We start from the raw sequence: 25,875 nt of genomic DNA, 5'->3' as shown, positions 1-25,875 counted from the left end.
TATTTATTTTTACACCCACTTCCCAGATAGCACCCTCCCATAGTCTCCCTCACCCAGTAGACCCATTATACTCTGATATCCCTGCTACTGTCTGCTGTGTTGTTGGCAACCCCAGCCATTCCCCACTACTTGACCATCTGGAGATTGCAAAGAAGGTATCGCTTTTCTGGCATTGTTGCTTGTTATGTAGCCTTTAGCTATACATATGGACTCTTATGAAATTATATTGGCCCCTTTAATCTTTGGTTATACTTTCCTTTTGGGTGTTTAAGACTATAAAGTTGGACCAGATAAACTAATTTATTTTTATTCTTAAGGTCGTTTGAGGATCTGTTCCTCAGGGGTCACATGGGCTCGGGAGGAGCTCCTGGCTCCTACCTTTTCATCAATTCCACCTATATGAAGATAAGCCAAAGGTCCTGCTCAACCATGGTTGGCTTTGCTTGGAAGCATGGAGGAAATGATTCCTCTGTCTTGACCCTCCTCTTTATAGACTGCACACTGGTTCAAGTCCATCTGGTGGGGTCTCCTCAGCCTCCTTAATCAAGAGGACAAGTGAACCAGCACCATTATGACATTTTGAGAGATGCTCATGGTGCCCTGGAACTAGCTGACCTAGGAGGGCTAGGAGCAAAAAGTGTCCTTTATGTCCCTCTGGCCAAATTATTATAGACCTCAAAGTATGTCTGTTAAATACCCAAGAAGGTTAGTTCCACCAGTCTGGTATTTTTAATTACTGTATGTCATGTAGATAAATCTTGGGCAAAGACCAGTTGTTCTCAGATGAACCTTACCTAGACATATATTTCTTGATCTGCTATGTATAATTTGTCAGTAGGTTGTAGGAATAATTTGGTTCCCTCTGGTTTTCAATGCGAGAGATACTGTGTTTTCCATTTCATTCATCCTATTCATGAGGCTTTCTCCCATTGTTTCTAATTGGCTTACTGAGTGTTTCAGTTCCTTCTTCATTTCAGCCTGAATATTCTTCAATATTTCTCTTTTCTGAATTCATTCAGAAGTTTATCCCTATCTTCCTTCAGTTCTTTGATTTTTTTGTGTGTTCTTTAAATTCACTGAATTCTTTTATCATGTTTATAATTGTTCTTTTGAGTTCCATACCTGTGTTATCTGTAGGGAGTTCTCATTGTACTCCTCTAGAGTAGTTTTGGTAGTTGGTGGAGATGTATTATTTTCATTTTTCATGTTATTGGTTATTATTTGTGACTTTGATATGTGAATTTCCTTCGTAGTTTCTGATTTTTGTGTGAGACTCAAGCCTTCCTTTGTTGAGTTTAGATCTGCTTCTTTTTGTAAACTTTATGTGGTTTTTGTAAACTTTGTGATTTACTTGTTGGGCATGAAAAGTTGGTTGGTCTAGGCTTCAGGTTCTCTCTTTTGATTTTATAATGGAGTGGCCCAATTGCTTTGTTAGGAGTGCCCACAGAGGCCCAAGTGAGATGAGGCTCAGATGATATCAGGCTTTCTCCTAAGGTATAGGTCCCTCCAGGATAGATGCTGCCCTCAAGAATTTGGGGGCTGGGCTGGCCCCTGGGAGAAGGGCCCAGGACAGATGCTTTTCTTAGGAAGCTGGTGGCTGTGCTACCCATAGTAGTAAAGGGAGGTGAGGGTGGAACCAGGCCTAGTGGTTTCCTGGGGGCTGCAGGGAGGAAATGGGTTGGTCCTGATGCAAAGGATCAGGAAGCAGTGTTGGCTCTGGTTTGAGAGGTTAGTGTCTGGGGTGCCCAGAGAAGAAATGGGCCTGTGCCCAGCCTAGGAGGAGAGACCCGGCGAGGGGAGCTGGGAGGGTGAAACAGGCTGGGGAATGCCCTGGGCTTACCCTGGGAAGATGCTGGTACCAGGACACAGGAGTCTGTGCAGCCCAGGATGCAAAGGGATATGAGGGCGGGACCTGGTCTAGAGTGCCCCTGGGGACCAGGAAAGGTGCTGGCACCGGTGTCCCAGAGGTTGTGCAGCCCAGGAAGCAAAGGGATATGAGTGCAGGACCTGAGAGATATATAATTTAAGATCTGAAGTTACTTTGATTCAGCATCAACGTCTTTTTTTTTTTTTTTTGTGAGACAGTATTTCCCTGTGGCCCCAACTTGCTTGGAACTCAGATATAGACTACGCTGGCCCTGAACTCATGGAGATCTGCCTGACTTTGCCTCCAAGTGCTGGGATTAAAGGCATGTGCCACCACACTGGGTAGACTTTATTTTATAGATAATCAGGAATAATCATTTTTATGTTATCAATAATTAATCTTTTCAAGATTTTTCTCTTCATTTCTTGTATTCTCATTTTTACTTAGAACATATTTTTAGCACATATTTTTGCATGTGTTTTTGTGTCTCTATGCATGTACACATGCACATGTATGTGCAGGTAGAGGATAAGTTGTGGTTATGGGCTTCCACCAGATGAGTCCTGGAGATTGAACTCTAGTTGTCAGGCTTGTTGTTGATTGCTTTACCCACTGAGTCATGTTTCTGGCCCAAATATAATCCTTTTTCTTTTTCTGTTTTTTTTATGTTTGTTTATTTATTTATTTTTTTGGTCTTATTTTGATACAGTGTCTCCCTGTTGCCCCAGCTGTCCTAGAACTTGCTATATAGACCAGGCCAGCCTTGAATTCATAGAGATCTGCCTGCCTCTGCCTCCCAAGTGTTGGGATTAAAGGCGTATGCCACCACGCCTGGCTGTATGTTGTTTTTTTATAGAGAGGGGCGTGTGTGTGTGTGTGTGTGTGTGTGTGTGTGTGTGTGTTTGAGACAGTGTGCCTATATCCCCAGCAGGCCTGGAAATTGCTCTGTAGACCCGCCATCTCACAGAGATCTGCCTGCTTCTTTCTGCCTCTTGTCTCCTGAGTGCTGAGACTTAAGTTATACTCTACCTCGCCCTTCTCACTGCTTTTTCTTAGGTTTTAGGTTTTTAAAATGTTTCTTTCCATCTTATTTCTGTTCTTCAGGAACTTTATACTATTCTAGGTAATTTTTCACCTTTTAAATTTATTGCTTTCTGAATGTTCTCCCCTTTGACTTTGTTTCCTTATTCTCTTTTCACGTGTGTCAGTCTCCTCAATGCTCTTATTTCAGTTACTATGTTGTGCAGTTCTATAAATTACAGCCACTAGATTCCTTTACAGAGAAACACCATTCCACAGGTTTCAATCTTTTGTCTTTTACACTCTTGTTTCTGAAAATTCTAAAGTCTTTGGGAGCGTGTTTCTCTGGTCCTTTTGCCTGTTCATTTTTTTTTTCCTTTTATTTCCAAGTTACTACTTTCCAATTTATTTGTAACCTATTCTAAGATAACTTTCTTTAAGAAGAGATTTTGCAATGACCTTTCATGTGGTCAAAGAAAGTATCAAGCTAGGACTGTTTGTAATTAAGCTATAGTTTTTTAATGAGAAGATAGGATCTTAGAGTATTTGTGGATAAATTTGTTTCTTTTGTTTGTTTTTGTTTTTTGGTCTTTTTGTGATAGCATCTCCCTGTAGGTATGGCTGGCCTTATCTTACAGAGATGATGCCTCCTGAATACTGGGATTAGAGATGTGTGCCACCACTCCAGATTTGAGACCAGTTTTTTATTAAACTTCTCCGATATGTTTATCTCCTTTTAGGTAGTATTAAAAACACACTTGTTTTCAGGAGAGATTTAGCTATTGTACCCTTTAACGGTACCAAGTGGCAGATTTACTTCTTTATCTTTTACCTTAGTATTTAACTTTGATTAACCTTCTTTTTTTATGTAAGTTTTCTAGTAGAAAACTCACATTTGAAATTTCTTCTTTTAACTATTGTATCCTTGTAATTCTCACTCTATAAGGTTTTTAGATGATTTACTGAATGAATTCTCTTATAGTTCTTGTTTAGCATTTCAGGAACAAAGATTTACTTGAGTAATATCACAAGTTTCATTTTTAAAATCAGTACACACACACACACACACACACACACACACACACATCTATTTTTTTTGTTTAGGCTTGAGCTTATATAGCCTAGCCTGACCTTTAATTTGCTGTATAGCTGAGGGTTTTTTTTTGAATGCCTTCTGTCCCTACCTCTTAAGCATTGGAATTACGTACATGGGTCCTGCGCCCTCTTGCTTATAAAATTAGTCTATAGTGATTTTTTAAGCCAGGCAACACTTAACAGTGGAAACTAAAGTACCGGGAGTTCAAGGTCAACACTGGCTAGAAACTTTCAAACCACCTTTCCTAAGGTTCTTAGAAATCAGTAAAGAAAACAATCAACAGCTGAAAAGGCAACAAGGTAAAAAGGAAAAAAGATTTGCAAAGTGTGTATAATTCAGGGGAATAATTCCAAAATGAAACATCTTTATCTCAGTTTCAGAAATATATCTATTTGATTTCAAAATAGATACTAGACTTGAAAAACTACTTATTTTGTCGTTGGTCTTGTTGAGACAGGGTCTCCCTGTAGCCTCACCTGGCCTGGAACTCACTATGTAGACCTGGTCTTGAACTCGCAGAGATCCCCTGCCTCTGCCTGCCAAGTGCCAGCATTAAAGGCTTGTGTCTGGCTGAAAAAGCATTTCTATAATGAAAATATGTAAATGTCTTTTTTGGGAACATTAAAATGGTAACTCATTAATTTTCAGGGAAATGCAAATCAAAACCACATGAGCTGTTAATCTTGTTTCTATTATAATCTCCTTTTCAATAAACTATAAGGCAACAAATATTAGTAATTCTATAGAAAAATTGAAACCTCTTGATAGTGTTTGTGGGAACAGCAAATGGTGCAGCACCTGTGGAAAACAGAATAGATATTCCTCAGTTACAAATAGATCTACCACATGATCTGGAAATCCCACTTAGAAATATATTTGAAGGTAATGAAATCAGTATCTTGGAAGAGATATCTGCATCCCCTCTTTATTGCATCATTATTCATAACATGGAAAGAAATATCTGTGGAAGGATAAGTAGGTAAATAAAACATGGTATATACATACACTTGAAGGTTTCTGCCTTAAAAAAAGAAGGAAGTCCTGTAATATATGACATTGAATGAAACTGGAAGATACTACCCTAAATGAAGTAAGCTATTCATATGTGGACAAATACTACATGACACTAATTATATAAGTAATAGAAGCATAGAGTAGAATGTTGATTATAAGGGACAGGGTTGAGGAAATGGACCTTGTTAATCAATACATACAAAGTGAGAAATGCAACATGAATATTTTCTAACATGTACTGTACAACATTGTACCTATAATAGATAGCAATTTTGTATTGTTCACTTAAAAATTGTTGAATTTTCGGGGCTGGGATGACTCAGTGGTTAAGAGCACTGACTATTCTTGCAGAGGACCAGAGTTCGACTCCTAGCACCCACATGGCAGCTACGGATCATCCTTAACTCCAGTTCCAGGGGAATCTGAAGACGTCTTCTGACCTCCGTGGCACTGCACGACACTGGTGCACTCACATACCTGCAGGCAATATGCTCATATACATAAAATAAAAATAAAATAAAAATTGTTGAATTTTTAAAAGTTTCAGAAGGTATTACATTATGGGTAAGGTATTTAGATTTGATGTACTAACTTTCACTATTCTGCATGGGTTCATCAACAGAAAAATAGCAGGCAAATGTAAGGAAATATAATATATTTTTATTATAATGTTAACATTTAATAGTGATATTAAAAACAATAGCCCTTGATAAAGATAGAAATATCACAAGACAACTATGTGTCGGTGTATGTGAGAACTCTTTACTATCTTTGTAACATTTTTAGACTAAAACTGTTCTAAAATAGGAAATCCGCTTTGTTAACAGTATTAAGGAGAATAAATACTAAGCCCAGCCAATTAATGTTTTTAATATCATTAATCATATACATAGAAGTTTACAAAATAGAAAAAGATACCATAGAGAAATATATTATGAAAGTCTTTAAAATTACGAGAGAAACTTTTTAGACAAGCCCACTTTACGTTACTTCATTGAACTTTTATTGATACTAATTTCAAGTACAGGTTGAAGGAACAGACTTGGTAATTTTCAGTGTGTAGAGAAACTAACAAATACCTTAATCTCAAATATTTAAATCATTCATCTTAATTATTTAAATTCTTTGTAAATGTAGCCAAATATGGGCTCACATATAATTGACAAGTACAAATGTTTGTTCGATAATTAGTGGATCCCTGTAACAGCAAATTCTTTTGTAGTTTTCTTGCTCCATAGAAATGAAACATAGTGGTCCTCCTATCCTTCCTCCCTCCCTCCCTCCCCCCCATTTTTGAAACAGGGTCTCACAGATATGCACCTGCCTCTCCCTGGGATTAAAGGCATGTGCCACCATGCCCGGCTCTTGAAACCTATTTCTTTGTCTCATACCTTTGTTTCATACTCATTGCCTCATATTGGAAAGAAAAGTTCAGCATTCTTAGCTTTTGCTTTTCCAAATAGCCACGCTATGAATGGTAATAGTTTTCTCTGTAATTGTTTATTGGTGCTCATTTATCTTTTTCTTCAGTTCCATGTGACTAAAATTCTTTAGTTGACATTTTCTCACAGAAATACTTATCGTTTTACCCACAGGTCTCATGTATACAAGGTTTTTTAAATTATTTTTTATTTTTAACTTCCCTGACTCTGATTTTTATTTCTAAAAGTTCAGTTCAGTGTTTTACATTTTCTGTAGGGCACTGGTGAAGATATACTTTGACTGTTGAAGAGCAATAGAAAAATGGTAGAAAATTCTTGGTACCTGGGAATCGGAAAAGCTCAATGTCAAGACCTCTATGCCCAGAACCATGTGTGGAGTAAAGACCATAGTATACAATTTTTTAAATAGCTTCTTTTAAAATGCTTTTTCTTTTTTGCTTTGCTAGAGCCCAAACTCATGACAAGGCAAATGTTCTACCATCATACTGTATTCCTAGCATATAGGTATGTTTTCTGTCCTTTTCTCCCATACTAGAAGTTGGACCCAGATCCTGGAGCATGTTTTCCTAGTGCTCTACACTGAGCTATTTTTATCCACTTCCCCCATAGTTTTAGAAGGTTCATTCTTATAAATCTGTATGTTAGAGACTAGAAACTGCCTGTCTTAAGTCATATTATCAGTAGAGAATAAGGTTGCAAACAGACATTTTAAAATGTATATTAATCTTTTTTTAATATGGTTTCTCCGATCCTTATGCGAACAACTTAAGTATTGATGATGGGGTTATTTTAATAATTGTTTTACCATTTGGTAAGAATACTTTGAAGATCTTTGTCTAACTTTAGGACAGTGCTTACTTTCAGACCTGGATTACTCTAACACTAGTTAACCAAGTCCTAAAATTTACTCACTTTTAATAAATTATCTATTTTTGATGTAGACACAGTGCCCTTTATGCAGTCCTGAAACACTAGTTAACTGATAAACACATTATATGCTAATGCATGATTCTTCCTTTTTGTGCATTTTATCTGTTATTGTTTTATAGGGTCAGAAGAATGATCTATGATAGCCATATTTTTGTTTTGTTTTGAGTGAGTTTATTAGGTACTAAATGGGGGGGAGGGAGCCAGAAACTCTAGGCATTCATCCAAATTTTCTAACTGTGCATTCTCTTCGTGACTGAACTTCTAGCTTCTCTTTCCCACAAAAGGCATTTTTTTTATATTATGGGATAAACAATGGTAATCTCTGTTGGATAGAATTAACCATTTAGCTATTTTCAAAGGGCACAATATTTTTACTCTTGGGCTGTTTTGCTTTTCTCTCTACCATAATGTTGGAGGCTGAGCAGCCCATTCCCAGACAAGGGGCTTTGAAAGATGCTTCTAGACAGTTATGATTGGGTCAATATTGGGGTGGGGGAGCAATCAGACATCCAGACCCAGCTTCTCAGTGAGCTTAAACAGCACATAGTTTATCAATACAATGTAATTTTACAGTCACTTTCTTCATACTTATCAAGAAAGGAATTTATTAATTTTATCTAAACAAAGAATTTACAAGTATAGGCTGCCATCTAGAGACAGACTCTTTACTGAAGATATAAACACAACTTTTTCTCAGAATTTCATTATAAAAGTCTTCATGATAACTTCTGATTTTTTTTTTTTCCATTTTAACATATACTGCCGTGGTAGATCACATGCATCCCAGGATACTTACTGTTATTTGAAATGTTCATTGGAAGGCAACCAAAGTATGTATCCCTTTCTCTGCTTTTCCCCCAGCCTCTTTCTCTGATTTTCAGAAAGACCCTTACAGCCACTGCATTATTAGATAGAGAGCCCTGCATTTCTTGGACGCAGGTATTTCTTTAGTGAATCCTTGTCAGTTTTAATAGTCTTAGCATTGCTTCTCTTTTCCTATGGTTTTCTCTGTCAGTTCATTGATGGTTGTTGACAATCTTTTTCTGTTTTTATTTATAGTCTTTTGTGTGAATCTGCAGTCAAAGAAAGAAAACAAAAGTATTTACCAAAAGCTTTGCTATTGTGTGCTTCCACTATCTCTGGACATCACAGTATCAAATATTATTACTAAGAATCAATAATTCTAACCTTTGAAATAAAAGGCTGATTCATATTTAGAACAATTTCCTTAAAGGCATATACTGTCTGGAATGCTCTTTGCTAAGTGTGATACGCAGTGTATTTTTCATTACACACATGCTTCAGTAATTCTCAGTATGCAATAATGTTATGTTACAAGGCTACCAACCTAAAAGATTATTATATTTTTTATATTTGAAATATATTTTTTTTACTGTTGAGTAGCAACAATTTGCCTGTCTTTTATTTCCACATTTAGCTATTCCTGTTTTGTACTTTTATACTTAGTTGAATAGATATAAAGAAGGCTAGGGTTCCTATGGTGGCAGACATAAGACCTTGGAGATGGAGAGCTTAAAATGAGTAAGAAGCATAAAACAAGACAGTTCACCTATGTAGGAGTGAGGTTGCTGGTTCCTTTTCTCATTTCTTCATTTCATTTTCTTATCTCTATGGTAAATGTAAGATATTTTAAACAAGGATATTTAATGCTATTGACCTAATGTTGTAGGTCTTAGTAATGAGAAAACTTAACAGAATGACTTTCCCCTGACAGTGAAATTAAAAAGAAGACCTCATTCTCATAAAATTATTTCTACCTGGAAATTATTTCTTCCATTGGAGCTTAAGGGAGAAACTAGAGTTTTTAGCTTGATTCCAAAGTTGATACTCTATGCAAACCAACCCATCAAACAAACAAAAGTCCTGTTGCTTCATGCACTTGTGATTAAAATCAATGGTAAAAAGAGTGATCAATATTAAGTAGCTCAGTAGTAACTGAATTTTATATAAACTACAAAATGTAAAACACTTTGCTCTCTTGTTGAACATGATTCCTTATATCTGTGTTTCATTTCTTCTGCAAATACATTTTAAAACTTTTATATTGTGTGCACTGCTCCTGGCACTAGGAACTAAAGCACCCCAAAAAGCTCTCTTTGCTCTTCAGGAGTTAGAAATAAAACAATGTAGGAGCAAGAGAAATTGTTCAGCCTTTAAAGATCACTGGCTGCTCTTGCAGAGTAGCCTGGTTCAGTTCCCAGCACCCACTTAGCAGCTTACAGTTCCAGGGGATCTGACACCCTCAACTGACCTCTGCAGGCATTGTAAAACATGGGTCCACTTATATAAACTCATAAGCATAAAAGTAAAATAAGAAATAAAATAGTTTTAAAAAGAAATGTCAGACAATTCAGTCAATAATGGATTAATGAAATAAACACACAGTTCTTGAAAGATGAATTATATCTTGCCTGAATAAACTTATTCAATATCAATATCAAATAAAAATGCATTGAGATTCCATCTCACTTCAGGCAAATATCAGTCATCAAGAAAACAAATAACAAATGCTGGCCCAGATGTGAAAAAAAATGGAACATTTATAGCCAGGCATGTGCCTTTAAACCCAGAACTTAGGAGGCAGTGGTAGGTGGCTCTCTATGAGATTGAGACCAGCTGGGGCTAGAGGGAGACCCTGTCTCAAAAAGGGAAATAAAGGGGGAGGGGGACACTTTAAGTACTGTGTTGGAAATTTAATTGTGTTCAGCCACTATGTAAATCAGTGTCTTCATAAAACTAAAAACAGATCTGCCACATGACCCAGCTCTCTTACTTCTCCACATTGTCCAAAAGACTCCCAAGTCAACAAATCAGATACTTGCTCATCAATGTTTACTTGAAAACCATTAACAATAGCTAAGTTAATAGAGCCAGTGTAGGTGTCCAACAACAGAAGAATTCATAAATAAAATTGTGGTTACTCAGTGCTATTTTTCCACTTGTAAAATGAATGTAATTATGCCATTTGTAGAAAATTGGATGCAATTGTAGATAACCAAAGACAATCTACTAAAAAATAAAAGTTAATCTTTTGAGTTTTGTGGAGATCAAGCACATTTTTCACATTTTAAATCATTCTAAAATATCACTTCCTGAGGGTTTTACTATATGTTATGTTTATTATTACCACTTTTAGTCTACTGTTGTAGATAATGTTAATTTTTTTATGAAAGGGTATGTTTCACATGTAGATAACCAAAGACAATCTACTAAAAAATAAAAGTTAATCTTTTGAGTTTTGTGGAGATCAAGCACATTTTTCACATTTTAAATCATTCTAAAATATCACTTCCTGAGGGTTTTACTATATGTTATGTTTATTATTACCACTTTTAGTCTACTGTTGTAGATAATGTTAATTTTTTTATGAAAGGGTATGTTTCACAGAACCACCTTTATAGTTCTTTGTGAAATTCCGGGTTTTTTTTTTTTTTTTTTTTTTTAGAAAGAAATTTTTTTTGTTTTTTGAGACAGGGTCTCCCTGTAGCCCCAGGCTTGCCTTGATCTCACTGAGATTTACCTACCTCTACCTCCCAAGATTAAAGGTGTGCACCACCATCCCTGTCTATTTCATTTTTAATTATGTATTTGTGTGTATGTCAGTGTGTGGATATGTACATGTGAATGAGATGGCCTGTGAAGACCAGATGTGTTAGATCCCCCTGACATGGGTGCTGGGAACTGAACTCAGGTCCTCCAAAAGAGCAGTGTGAGCTCTATGCTGCTGAGCCCTCTCTCCAGGCCCTCTGCTAACTCTTGTCCTCTGGCTTATTGTCTTTCTAGTTGTCCAGCTATTTTAGCCTGTGACATCATTTTCCCTTGTGGGTATCAGCTGTCTTGGTGGATAACAGCTGGAGAAAAGTGGGAAGAATAACTGGGGGTCCAACTTTGAATAGACGACTGTTCTGAGTGGGGCAGTTACTTGAACTGTCCTAAGCTCTCCCGTAATTTCCTAATACATTCAGTACAATGACTCTTGAGTTGCTCCCACGAGATGGCTTCGCCCCTTTGTGAAACTCCCTCTTGGCCTTGTTCTTTTCTAATAATGTATTTGTCTTGCAGTGCAGTAAATAGAAAAGGGCTCAACTCAAAATTTCAGTTCTTTGTGAAATTCCGGGTTTTTTTTTTTTTTCTTATTTTGATAGCAAGAAAATTTTAAATTGTGTATTTTGGCAAACATGTATTTGGCATTCATACTCCTGCCCTCCAATTACTGAATATTAATTATTACTACATGAGCACATAATAGGCATTTTGTTAGTCAGACTTTCCTTGTTCTGACAAATATCTGGCAGCTACAAAAGTCAGGAAAAATTTATTTTTGTTCATAGTTTAGAGGTTTCAACCCATGGGTGATTGACTCATTACTTTGAACCTCAAAATAGCAGACTATAATGTCACCTGACACTTACAGTAGACACTGCCACGTAAGGCAAACTGAAGGATGTAAAAATGCATTCATGCTTCATCTCAAAGCATATAAAAAAGTTGTTCCTTTAAAATAGATAGTATAAGAAAGAATTTTAGGAGGAATGACAAACTCAAAAAGTTTTATATTTTCAAACAACGATCAGATTAAATTTAATGTTTAAAATTAGATAAAGATTAAGTGTAAAAATCTATTTTTTTCCACAGGTACTGTCAGAATAGAGATGTTTCGAAATATGCAGAATGCAGAAATCATCAGAAAAATGACTGAAGAATTTGATGAGGTATAACATTTCAGTATCTTTATAAGTTTATTTGATGTATTTTTAAATGGTTAATATGTTGATTATTTGAAGTTTTTTTCTTGCTTAGTGTTTTAGAAGAGTTTCTTATTTAAATGACAGTTGAGTTGTACAGAAATAGCTTTGAATAGTGACTGCAAGTAAATTAAAGGAATCAAGTTGAGTCAATTTTTACATTAATTCTTGAAGATCTCTAACTCCCAACTTTATAGTCTCCTACATATCTCTATTCTGGAAATGGTAGCCTTCTTAAATGTTTTAGAGGATAAAAGGATTGGAGGTTAGGTAAATCTGAGCAGGATCGTATATTAAACCTGTCCTAGAAACTATCAAACCACTTTACGTAAGGTTCTTAGAAATCCTAATAAAGAAAAACTTGCTTAACTTTATTTTATCCAGAATTTCCCAAAATTCTGTGACACGGTCTCTTCACTTTCTGATCTCTCACATTAGTAGATAGGCTTCTACTTGGAACATGCTAGTTGTAAGTGTTGTAGTTTCCATTTAAAATCTATTTTTTATTGTTAGTCTTCACAAACTAATAATCATTAGTGTTTTTGCTGAAATGTAAAATTTAGAAATAATGTTCACAGATTAATTTGTAGATAGTATTTATGGCAAACCTACTTGGTGTAATGCTTTTTGTTTCATCACTAATCTTACTAATATTTGGGTCTTTTTTTTTTTTTTGGTCTTTTTGAGACAGGTTCTCCCTGTAGCCTCAGCTGTCCTGGAACTCACTATGTAGACCAGGCTGGCCTTGAACTCTCAGAGATCCGCCTGCCTCTGCCTCCTGAATGGTGGGATTAAAGGCGTGCGCCATCACGCCTGGCTTAATATTTGCTTTTTGATTTAAACAAGATTTCTGTTTTCTGGTGGATATTCCGTTTTTACTTCAGCCTTACAAGGTTGTCTTTTTTAGATTAACTTTTGCGATTGGCTCAATTTTATTATTATCAATTTTCGTTTGAATAAAATAATACAAACACATGATAACGATATACGCTGAAGTACACATTACGCAATGGATGCCCTTCTCATCAGGAATTCACACCCCCACCCCTTTTTTTGGCATTTCAAACCCAAAATATTTTACATGTGCTCCATCACAGAAATACTCTAGTAGTATCTTTGAGACTAATTCTGTCTTTCTGTAGGAGATCAGAAAGAACTTTACATTGTTATTCATCCATTTCTTTGTCTAGTAACTCCTGGTATTCAGTTCTCTACTGCATAAAAACCTTTAAGATTCCTAAGGATTTTTTTTTTTTTTCCTTTCAGTTTATTTGGTCACAAAAACTGACTTCAACCTAGACAAGATTTTTTTTTTTTCCCGTTTAGTATCTCTGCATGTTAATTATGAAATACTGTGTTGGTCATCCGATTTCTAGTAGTAAAACCTGAGTTAAATAACTTATAAAAGGGAAACTTTGATTTGGGCTAATAGATTTGGAGGTTTCAGATTATTATCTATTGGCCCCCATTGATTTTGGACCTATGATGAATCAAAGTAGCAACTCTAGACCTAACTCATGATTTAGGGGAGAAAGACAGAGGGAAGGTAAGACCCATATTCCTTTTGAGGACACATTCCCAATGACACAAAGATGTCCTTGACATTTCTACTTCATGTGCTAGAATACAAACCAGGTGCATTAAATATTAATGATCATTTTTCTCAAGGAGCTGCTGAATATTCTTTTGGGGTTTTGATGGAATATTAGAAATATTTTTTTACCATTAAAATTTTTTTAAAAACTTGGATTCTGAATTCTGAAATATTTCTGTGTACATACTTTGGGAGTTTAGTTAAGAATTTAAATATGGCAAATAGAAGATGAAGCCACATTAATATGTTAACTGGTGGATTGGTTCTTCAGTCGGTAGACTGACTCCACCATGCTTGTGACAAAGGTTATTGAAAGTACAGATTATTTTTAATTCTTAGGGTCCTAACATATGGTGGAAAACATTACTGCAAATTATAAGAGAAGGTGACAGACTTCGCTTGCATTATTGTCACCTAATCTTGGATTAGTGTCACCTAATCTTTCAAAAGTACAGGCACTTCGTCATCACCCATATATTCCAGATGTTCTGATTAATACGGAAAGTATGTGATCCGTGTAAAGATTCCTAAACATTCTGTAAATAATTCCAATGCATAACAAGCTTTGAGAATTACTGGTTTAAGAGAAAAACATGAAATACAAGAATCAAGGTATTGATAATACTCAGATGAGTATAAACTCATCTGAAAACTAAAGGGAATTGAGAGAGTAATGCATATGCTATACAAATGCACAACAGGAAATCATTGCTTTTGTAGTAGCAGTTTAGATAACAAAAGAAGGTTTAAAATTGAGGGAAATTCAGGTCATGGTATACACAAAATTATAATACTCTGATGAGGTGTATAAAATGAAATTATTAAAAAAGGATTTCGTATTTCTGAATTTTTTTTGAAAATTTCATATGAAGGATTTTTCAATTTTGATCAATTTTGATTTTCTTTTCTAATTTTTTTTTTAGTTTCATAAAAGAATTTTATTCCTATCCTCATTCACTCGGATTTGTATTTTTAGTTGACATTACATACAAATTACTAAAACCTTCAAATTAAAAACGTACAGCCAAGTCTTACAGCATAGTATCTGCCATATATCTTCATTATCTGTATTTACTAATTAATATTTAATACAAAAATAATGATATTCAGAGTGCAAAACAGCAAGCAGTGACCACAATTCCCTTGACTGCACTGGGAGACTGTCTTTTATATATTAATATAAAAGCCTAATTTTTTAAACATGTTTAACAAATTTCAGCCATGCTAACAGGTCAGTTAGGTTTTTCAGGCCTCTCCAAATGTCTCAGGAAGGAATCACTATTTGAAATTCTAAGGTCATTCATTTGCTATAAACAGAAACTTAAGAAAAATATGTAAACCGTACCCTTATCTTTTGGATTCCAGTGGTTAAGGACAAAATTCATTTAACACCTTATAAAATCACTGAAGTTGTACATAAAAGCACCTACAAAATTAAATTTAAAAAAGATTCACAGTGCACTGCACCTTGGAACACATATAGCTGGATCCTAAGGACATTGAAAAGGTGAATTCAAAGACCTCTCTCTCAAGCACGTAAAGCATCATGAAGCCAACATAACTATAACTGTTCCCATCTAGCTTCGTAAAATGCAGCACCCCACAGTAATCATTGCATATTCAGCATCCTTCTTTACAGACAGATTTCAAACCATGCTAGTGTCTCAAAGGAGAAATCTAGTCCTTTGCTAAACCTGGGCTACCTCAGCATAACCTGAACAGTGAAAAGGAGTAAGTACAACAGATGTATATTTAAAGAGTACAGTCAATTTACACATTTTCTGCATAGTTAAGTCACATCATATATACAAACCTTAACTCCTCTTTTATCATGCTAATTAACCTTAGACTCTCAAGATAGCTTAAGTCTCATGTTATCATAATTGCATCCCAGCCACACCCTTGCTTTGTTCCACAGTGCATTAAATGAAGCAGCACAACAGCAGCAACTGTTGTCAATTATAGATAACCTGTTGGTTCTTAAAGTCAACAACATTAGAGGCCAATACTTCTGGTAACTATTCTCTTTAGCACCAGAAAGACTATAAAGTATTCATTTAAGAAAAATGACACAAAAACACTAAATTAAATGGTTTCCAGATAATCAAAAATGAGTGAAAATGATTCATCTGCCAGGCAGACTAAGTTTTCACTCTTGTAACCATTTAATAGAAACCTGGAATGCTGGGACCAACTATAAATATGGCTCAAGAAGACCCAAGCAAAGCAGCTGTATTTCTGAAAAGAATAGTAAAGGCTTCCACACACAATCACATAATGCATTAAGAAGCAAAGGTCATAGAAGGATTCACAAATTAATCACAGTAAAAGATTCTAAACACACTGCTGTCATTCTTTTTTAATTTTTATAATTTTTGCCAACTTCAAACAAAAATTTTTTTATCGTATTTAGACCTTCTTTCCTATCTGCAGCTCTCTTATAGCCTCCCCTGCCCCCGCCAGATTTCATGAACTCTGTCACATGTATTAAGGCCTGTCAAGTTTGTATCCCCAAATGTCCTTCAGTGTATGTCCATCCACCGAACCCTAGTTAACCTTTGTAGTCTCACATCCTTACCCTTAAAGAAAGCTGACTCTCTCTCTCCCAGTGGTTTGGTTTGGTTTCCAATAGTTCCTCTGATAAAATTGGGGCTTCTTATCTATTCCACTGTTTCTGTACTGGGATTTTTCTCTGACTTGAGCTTCCATGGGTCTTGTGTTGCTGTCATCTTTACTGTGAGTTCATATAAGAAACTTCCCTGCTGTCTGGAAAACTCTTTGTTAACTATGGTCATCCACCACCTCTGACTCTCAGAATTTTTCTTTCCCTCTTCCTTAATGTTAGTTCCTGAGCCCTAGAGGTAAGGTTTGATAAAGGTGTCCTATTTGGGGATAAATACTCTGTGGTCTCTTATTCTCTTCACTTTTGTCATTTGTGACTTTCTGGGTTAATCACTGTCTTCTTCGTGAGGCAGCTTCACTGGTGAGAGATGACAGAGGCATTAATATTATTTCTACCCCTGTTCCACTAGTTTCCCTGAGCCTTAGATGGAGAGGAAAGTTCAGGATTTAAAATCACCACTCTTGGGGACTGGCGAGATGGTTCAGTGGTTAAGAGCACTACCTGTTTTGCAGAGGACCCAGGCTCAATTTCCAGCACCCACATGATGGCTAACAACCATCCATACATCCAGTGCCCTCTTCTGACCTCTGAGGGCATTGCATGATATGGGTGCACTTATAACTTCTTCACATCTCCTATTCACCAGTCAAGGACTTTCTTTTCTTTCTACAGATAAGAGCTATGCAATTTGGGAGTCTTTTAGATAGACCTACTGAAGGGGTATCCCAGTCGCCTCACCCTGTGTCCCGTTCAGCATGGAAGAAGCCAGAGCAGTCTGCATCCCAATTCCCTATTGGCAATTTGGGTAACCTTTTCAGAGGATGGTGTGATAAGAATAGGAGGTAGGAATTGACTAGGCAGTTAGGGTAAAAAGACCACAAAGAGAAGTAGCCAGTTTCTTGGCTAAAAGTCAAAATGTCCTTGGGCCCATTAGCAACATACTCTATTCTAAAGACCAAAAATGTCAAAAGTATTTGGTATTTATCTAATCCCCAAAAGATTTTAGGGTTACCAGTAGAGGGATGCTTTTGGAAGCCCTTATCAAGAAACTCCAATGGACTCTTATATGAACATTTGAAAATTGCTCTGTTCTGACTTTTTTCTAGTACTCTGTCTAGAACTTGTAATGCTAATTACTCTTGCCTTACTTCTTCCTTACATCTCCTCCTATTCATGATTCAAGGAGTTTCTTCTTCCCTTAGAGACAAGAGTTACACAATTTGGGCGTCTTTTTTAGGTAGACCTACTGAAGGGGTACTTCAATTGCCTGACCCTGCGTCCTTGTTCAGCATGGAAGAATCCAGAGCGGTCGGCGTCCCTATTCCCTATTGGCAATTTGGGTAACCCCTTCAGAGGATGGAGTGATAAGAATAGGAGGTAGGAATTGGCTAGAGGGTAAAAAGAAATGTAGCCAGTTACTTGGCTAAAAGTCAAAATGTCCTTGGGCCTGTTAGCAGCATACTCTGTTCCAAAGGCCAAAAATGTGAAAAGTATTTGGGAGCGTGTATCTAATCCTTAAAAGATTTTATGGTTACCTCTTCAGAGGGGGGAATGTGGAGAGGACGGAGTGGGCATAGATTAGATCAAAACACCTTATATACATGTATAAAATTCTCAAAGTTTTTGTAAAAATTAAAAAAATAAAGGTATATAAAAAAAGATTTTAGGGTTACCTCTTCAGAGGGGGAATGTTAGAGTAGCTAAAAACCTCATTTAAAAAAAAGAAAGAAAGAAAAAAAGAGTACATGAAGTTGTCAAAAAAGTGATGGGGAGATATGGGAGGAGTTCGAGGGGAGGGAGTGGGTGTGGATTTGAGCAAAACATCTTCCATGCATGTATGAAATTCTCAGTAAAATATTTTAAGTTAAAAAATAATGTATTGGTCAACTTTCTATTATTTTAACAAAATACATGAAATAATCAGCTTTGAAAAAGGAAAGGATTGTTTCGGCTCACAGTTCTAGTCCATGATTGATTTACCTTGTTTCTCTGGACCTTTGGTATTACAACATATCAAAGGAACACATAGCAGAATTAAAATTACTCACCTAATAGAAAGCCACAAGAAAGGGAGGATGGGGCTGAGTTCCCATAATCTCTTTCAACCACATGCTCCCAGTTTCTTAATTTCTTTCGCATTTTATACAAGTATTTATGTATGTATGTATGTATGTATGTATGCATGCATGTATGTATGTATGTATTTATGTATGTTATTTTTTTGTGTGTATACTTGACCATTGCAGAATGTTCCCACTGCTTTGTATACACTAAAAACATGTTCTCTACCACTGAACTATAATCATTGCCACAAATCTCACCACCTCAAATAGTACCACTTTTGGACCCAAGCTTTTGGTTCTTTGAGAAATGCTCAGAATCCAAATTAATTGCAGCTGAGCACAGTGGTACATGCCTTTTGTTCAAACTACTTAGATGGCTGATTCAGGAAGATGACTTAGGCCTAACAGTTGGAGATCACCTAGACAAGGCAGCATATGAAAACTCATGTAGTTTATAGTCAGATTCCTCCAAGAAAGATTTCAAATTCATTGTGGTCTAAAAGAACAACATTCCAAAAATCTCAAGGTATCAGTCCTCAGAGGAGAACACAAAGCTTTTTTTTTGTCCAAAGCCATAGCCTCGATGTGACTTCTTAATGTTGGAGTCATTTGAAACAACTTTCTGGATCAGAGTTTTGTGTAAGGTGTGTTTGTGTATTCAGATTCTTCTGTTTGTGTCTTTAGTGATACTGGTATTTCTGTGTATGAAAAAAGCAGATCATATTATTTTTTTAATTAGATACTGTGATAACTCTTTTCACATTCTTTCTTCCTTGTGTGTTTTTTGCATTCAGCCCCTCACCTTTTTTTTTCTAAATTATATTTCAAAATATTTTTATATGTATTGATTTATTTATCTGTATGTGTCCACATGTTTCATAGTGCACATGTGTAGGTCGGAGGACAACTTGCAGGAGTGGTTCTCACCTCTACCATATGGGTCCTAAGGATTGAACTACAGTTACTAGACTAGGTGGCAAACCCCTTTACATGCTGAGCTATTTCCCAAGCTCATATATGTGTTTACTTACTTATTGTATGTTTTTATTGAATTTTTGTGTATTTCATACAAAACATCTTAATCATCTTTATACCCTCTCCCTGTCCACACTCTCCTATAACCCACCCACCAGATTTCATGCAGAATTCTGTTATTTATATTAAGCCTGTTGGGTCAAGTTAGTGTACCCAGATGTCCCTCAGTGCAATTTCACCCACTAGTGTCTAGCGAGCCTATGGAGTCCCTCTCTTAAAGAAGATCAGCTTGCCCTCACTTAACAGTAATCAGCTGCCAATAGTTTTCCAGCTAAGACTGGGACTTGTTGCTCATTTCCCAAGTTCTACGTTGGGTTTTTAGTCTGCTTGAGTTTGCTTGGGTCTTGTGCATGCTTGACACCATTGCTGTAGGTTCATATGAGCAAGGTCCCAAGAGCCAGTAAGATTCTGTTTCCATATGGTCATACACCTCCTCCCCTCGCTTTTAAAATATTTCCTCCCCCTCTTCCACAATGATTTCCTGAGCCCTGGGTGGGTGGATTTTAATATAGGAGTCCTGTCCAAGGGCCCACACTCAGCAAACTCTTATTCTGTACATTTTGGCCACTTGTGGCCTTTTATATTTGTTGCTCTATGTTGTGTGAGGGAGCTTTGTTGATCGGAGTGGAGAGATGGCATTAGTATTCTCTCTACCCCTTGTTCCACTATGTTCCCTGTACTTTATAGGTGTAGAGGTTCCATTGTAGATGTGTCATTTAGGGTTGGGCATCTCACAGATACTTATTTTCTGTGAGACCAGTTGTGGAACTCTGTAATAGTCTATGTCTATTGCAAAAGAAGCTTCTTTGATGAGTGGTGACTGGCATATTTGTAAGTATTAGGATTCATATTTAGCACATAGTTTATCTAATGATATGACAGTCTTGGGTTTTCTCTAAGATCTATTAACTTCTCCAGCCATGTATATTTGGCTACGTTTATAGTACCACATGAGTTCCGTCTCGTTTAGCAGGCTTTAAGTCCAATTAGATAACTGTTGATTTCCACCCAGATAAAATTGCCACTACTGCTCCAGTGTAGTTTGCTGTGTCAATCATTGTTGTGGTTACTAGGCTTAAAGCTGTGGTTGAACCTTTGATGTTTTTCCTTAGCAGCTTGCCTAGTGTTCTTCAAAACTGAGTGCTAATCTTCAGGGAGATGTCTTCCAGGTCAGTTCTATCTCCATTGCTCTAAGTCCTGTGTCTGAAGTATGTCCTGTCTTCAGCAATAGGGTCTTCCCTTCAAGTTCTGGGAGGTAGTCAAGGTCTATGGCCCTTGTAATTTTGTAATTTTGGGATTTTCTTTGACTAACTTAGCCAACTTGGAGGTTTCTCCTGTCTGGCACTGCTTCGTGTTATATAGCCTTCAAGCTATTCACATGGACACATATAGAGATATTGTATGTTTAATTATTTATTTTTAGTTTTTATGAGTTTTTTTCCTACGTATTTATAAGTGTATATATGTGTGTATTGTTAGTGTAGGTCAGAAGAGGGCATCTAATCCCCTGGAACTGGAGTTACAGGCAGTTGTTAGCCGCTATGTGGGTGCCAAGAACTGAACCCTCATTCTCCTCAAGAACAGCCAGTACTGTTAACCTCTAAGCCATCTCGGCAGCCTCCCTTCATTGTTTTAGGGAGAATCTTGTTAGCCCTGGTTCTTGCTTGATAGCTTGGTAGGAAATTTCATGGAATTTTATGCTGTATGTTTCATATTGTATTGCATACAGTAGAAAGTAAAATCAGCTTGTGAATATGTATTAGTGTTGCTAAGATTGATCCTTATTTAAAGTGGTAGACACTGAGGCTTTTTTGTATAAGTACGTTTTCCATTACAATTACCAAGTGATGATTTTATAGACATTTATGAATGGCCACATTTGGTTTTAGTGTAATTGATAGAATTTACATCATAAACTTGGGATTTATTTACTTATTTTGTGTACGTGTGTGCGCGCACGTGTTTATACAAACCTACTTGTTTGTGCATTTCAGAAGATAATGTTGGGCATCCTTACTTAGGTTCCATGGACCTTTAGGAGACAGGCTTGCTCACTGGCCTGAAACTTCCCAAGTAGGTTAGACTAGCTACCCACTAAATATGCCTCAGAGATTTGCCTGTGTGTCACCTTGCTCAGCTTTTTAAATGTGGTTTGTATGAACTGAACTCAAATCTCACAAGGCAGGTACTTTGCCAACCAAGCTATCCTTTCAGGCACTGGATTTATTTTAAATTTAACTCAGTGTGGTCTGAATTTTCAAAATAGGATTTTCTGTATAGATTGGTTTTTGGGTTTTTTGTTGTTGTTGTTGTTGTTGTTCTTAGAGACCACTGAGGTGTCTATTTTTATGGTGGAGACTAATGAGGCATTACTAAACAAGAACAAAAAATTACCTGATGTGAAATGTTAAGGACAAAGAATAATTTCTTTGATTCCTATTATAGTTAAACCCATCCCAGTCAGTTACATATAAATAATTTTATTACTTCAGCATTTGGATACTTGTTATGTTCTTCTCCTTTTCTCAGTCACCAGTGGACTATCTTAAAATATGACCCCATTTCTTTTGCTTTTGGTTCTGGTAGAGTGATGTCTCCTGTCTTGATCCTTTTGCTTCCAGCTTGTCTTTTCTCCATATTTCAATCAGAATGTCTCTTTTAGGGGTGAAGATGTAACTCACTGGTAAAGAGATTGCCTAGCATGTATGCCACCTTAGTATCTGTCCCCAGCACTGCCCCCAAACCAACCAAACAAAAACCCAGCCTTTTTAATGCCCACATCTGTACAGAATACTCACTTGATCAAAATCCGTCAATTGCTATACATTTCTCCAGAATGAAGTTTGACTTCCTTGACTTTCTTTAGTATTTACTGGGTTTTGCCCCCCCCTTTTTTTTCCTGCTGGTTATTAGCATAAATTTTTAGCTTATGGAATTTACAGTAGCTCTGTAATGCTGGTTTGGGTTTGTTGTTTTTTTTTGTTTTGTTTTTGTTTTTATTGTTTTTTGCCAATCCATGTAGACCTTTGCTAACTATATATCTGAAATGTTGTCCCTATTTTTCTTCCTCGGTTGTATCTGCAGAGAATTAAAGTTACATACCCTATTAAAGTTCCTGTCATTTATTAATTATTTTACTATGTGTATCTCCATTGCTTTAATTAAAACAGAAATTCTTTCAATGATAGGAACATTGTTTTGCTAATTTTTTGTGCGTGCTAAGGATCAGTTATATTTCCAGGGGCATGTTTGTTCAATACATGTATTACTAGGTGTATTATGAGAGATGATTATGTGACTAGTTTATAATCTTTACAAGAGTTTATAATCACAGTTTTAAGCAGTAGTGGTATAATTATATTTCATTATTGTTTGGTCAAACAAATACTCTAAAAACTCTAGTAGCTGCCTAAAACTGCTGACTATCAAACTTCTGTGTGCATACAGGTGTGCCCCAACTTATTTATGGAATGTGTCCTAATAATCCCATCATAAAAGGTGACAGTATTTTAAGTTGAAAATGTATCCAGTACACATAGGCCTTTGAACATTGTAATGGGAAGGGGGTTTCCTCTCATTTTTAAATTTGGAGGCAAGATCTCTCACTTTGTAGCCCAGGCCAACTTAGACCTTAGGTAGCTCAGGCTGACATCAGCTTTGCATTCTTGTCTCAGCCTCCTGAGTGCTGGGATTACAGACGTGCATACATAATGACACTTGGCCCTTTATTGTTTACTCTTATGGTAGACTGGCTGTTCTGGAGTCGTAGTTCACTTTTGCTGCACTGCATTATGAGAGAGTACCATACCACATACTGATACTGATACTGATAGCCTGAAAATAGCAAACTTTGAAATTTGATGCATGAAGGGACGGAGGCCATAGCTCTACCTTGCAGTAGCCTTATAGGGGTGGGGATATTTGATACATGTGTGGCTGGTTATGCCAGTTCCGTTGTATACATGAGAGTATCTGTGGAAGTCTTAGGACAACATTTGGGACTCAGTTCTCTCCTTCCACTGTTGGTTCTATGTATCAGACTCACCTCATTAGAGCTGTATGGAAAGCATTTTACCTGTTCAGCCATTTCATAGGACCTTAAATCTTGTAATTTTTGTTACTGTCTTTTGAAATGGTAACATTTTCCTTCTCTCCTATGTTACTTACTGCAGCAGGGTTCCCAAAACATCAAAAATAAGCTATTGGGGGGGGGTGTTTGTTTTTAAGAATTGAGACCTGTTGCTTTAGTATCCATCCCTCTTTTGGGAAAGTAATCAGTAGATGACTTTTCTGGTAAACAATTGTATAGAAGCTAGTAAACTTCACTCTGTTAGAAGCAGCACCTTGCAGCTCCTGGATCTAAAACAAGCTCTTAAGGACTTGTTTCTCTCATCTTTATACTATCAGCAATATTTAGCACGTGAATATTGAATCATACTTATGTAAAGTACACAGCATATTAATACTGTATTATATTTTTCTATACAAGAGATTTCTCTTACATTTTTCTGAACTTATTTATTTTTATTTTATGTATATTAGTGTTTTGCCTGCATGTATGTGTGCACGCCATGTGTATATGCCTAGTTCCAGATGAAGCCAGTCATATTCCATGAAACTGGAGATGCAAATGATTGTGAATTATCATGTGTATGCTGGAAACCAAATTCAAGTCGTCTGCACAAACAACAGTCACTCCTAACTGCTGAGCCATCTCTTCAGTCCTGTGTTAGCAATCTTTTCAATACCATGTACCCATCAATAACCTGACACTTTCTAAAAATATGACATGTATAAGTAATGTATATATCAATAGGAATTCATAGCTCATTTGAAAGTTAAGAAAATTTTGAGGTAGATTCAAATTTCCTTTTCTAAAATGATTTTACGTTTTTTGTTTGTTTGGTTTGGTTTGGTTTTCTTTCTTTGTTTCTTTTTTTTTTAAAGATAGGTTCTCCCTGTAGCCCCAGGTGATCTGGAACTCACTATGTAATTAAAAGCATGTGCCGCTGCACCCAACACAATTTTTCTTTTGATAGTAATTTTGCATGTGGTAAAAAAACTAAAAGATTTCAAAAAAATATGAATTTTTAGTCTGTTCATAAATTTACTTAGGGTTGCATTTTCCCAATTATTCATGGTATAAATAAACCTTCAAAGACTTCTGCTGTGAATCTCTTTCCACACCCTGTGCACTTCTACCAATGGCAGTATGGTGTTGTTTGTTGCCTGGTGTTATGTTGATAACATCTATTATCTTTGTTAAACCTGTGTCTTTATGATGCCCTGTGTGCCTGTAGCCACTGAGAGTGTTTTGTTTTTTTGTTTTTTTTTTCCAGTTTTCTGTTTCTTTCTATAGCAGCCAGTCTCTACTTTTGTCTATGATAAGCCTTCAGTAGAGTTTCCTGTCTGTCTGTCTTCAAGCTGACAGCTCTTTTAGAGCCACAGCAGTACTTTCTTACCTTTTCTTCCCTGATGGCCAGGCTCTTTTCCTCTTTTCCCAATGGGAATACATCTTTGTTTATGCCCTGGTTTTGATCTGTTTGCTGCTACCCCGTCCCCCAGTACCCATCACGTTGAGGCTTTTGATTTATACAAGAGAAAGCGCTGAACAAGCAAGCTGGGCTTCTTGCTTTTCTCTTGGCAGCTGAAGATTTCCCCCCTCCCCGCCTGCCTCACCAAGAGCAAAGTTCTCTTGTTTTCCTACCCTGACTCTGTACTTTGAGTACAGATGCTCTGTATTATTCCACACTGACAAGCTAACACACTTGGCATTTGACAGTTTATTCAAATTTTAATTGATTTCTTTTTTAGTTGTCATTATATCTCTGCTTTTTCAGTTTCCCCTCTTCTCCCTCTCAGTCTTTTAGATAAAGTCTTCCTTTGTATTCTAGACTGTCCTCATATTCCAAATCTGATTGCCTCAGCCTGTTCATTGTTAAGATTGAAGGCTTGTTCTACCACATCCACCCTTCTTGTTAATTTGTATTCCTTTATTTTTTTAAAATATCTTATCTTTTATTTTATTTTATGAGTATTATGCCTTCATGTCGGTAAGTGCACCTGTGCCATGCAGTGCCCCTGGAAGACAGAAGAGGCTGTCAGATCCCCTGTAACTGGAGTTACAGACAGTTGTTAGCTGCCATGTAGGTGCTGGGAATCGAACCCGAGTTTTCTGTAAGAACAGTCAGTGTTCTTAACCACTGAGCCATCTCTCCAGCCCCATGTTTCTTCTTTAAATGTTTTGAGCTAATTAGGGAAAGCCTTTTGAATTCAGCTCAACGATGATTTTGTGTATTTAATAAAGTGACACAGCTTACCTAACTCTAACCCTAACCCATAATAGATTCTTTTTTTCCTTTGGGTCTTTTTGAAGCAAGGTCTCCATGTAGCCCCAGCTGTCCTGGAACTCACTATGTAGACCA

General features: G+C 36.6%; 1 protein-coding gene across 2 annotated transcripts in view; it reads left to right on the top strand.

Annotated features, from left to right (window-relative positions):
• The window catches only part of Stag1 (stromal antigen 1), a 421,107-nt gene that overhangs the window by 166,364 nt on the left and 228,868 nt on the right, over positions 1 to 25,875 (top strand). For both annotated transcript variants that reach the window (XM_029567624.1, XM_008841643.3), the window contains exon 6: positions 12,026 to 12,102. In XM_029567624.1, the coding sequence (XP_029423484.1) occupies positions 12,026 to 12,102 (77 nt within the window). The remainder of the gene's footprint in view (positions 1 to 12,025; positions 12,103 to 25,875) is intronic.

Source organism: Nannospalax galili, unplaced genomic scaffold (genome assembly GCF_000622305.1).
Source record: "Nannospalax galili isolate Female #2095 unplaced genomic scaffold, S.galili_v1.0 scaffold861, whole genome shotgun sequence".
NCBI classification, from domain to species: Eukaryota; Metazoa; Chordata; class Mammalia; order Rodentia; family Spalacidae; genus Nannospalax; species Nannospalax galili.
The sequence above is the reverse complement of the archived record's forward strand: the minus strand, read 5'-3'. Positions and strand labels throughout refer to the sequence as shown.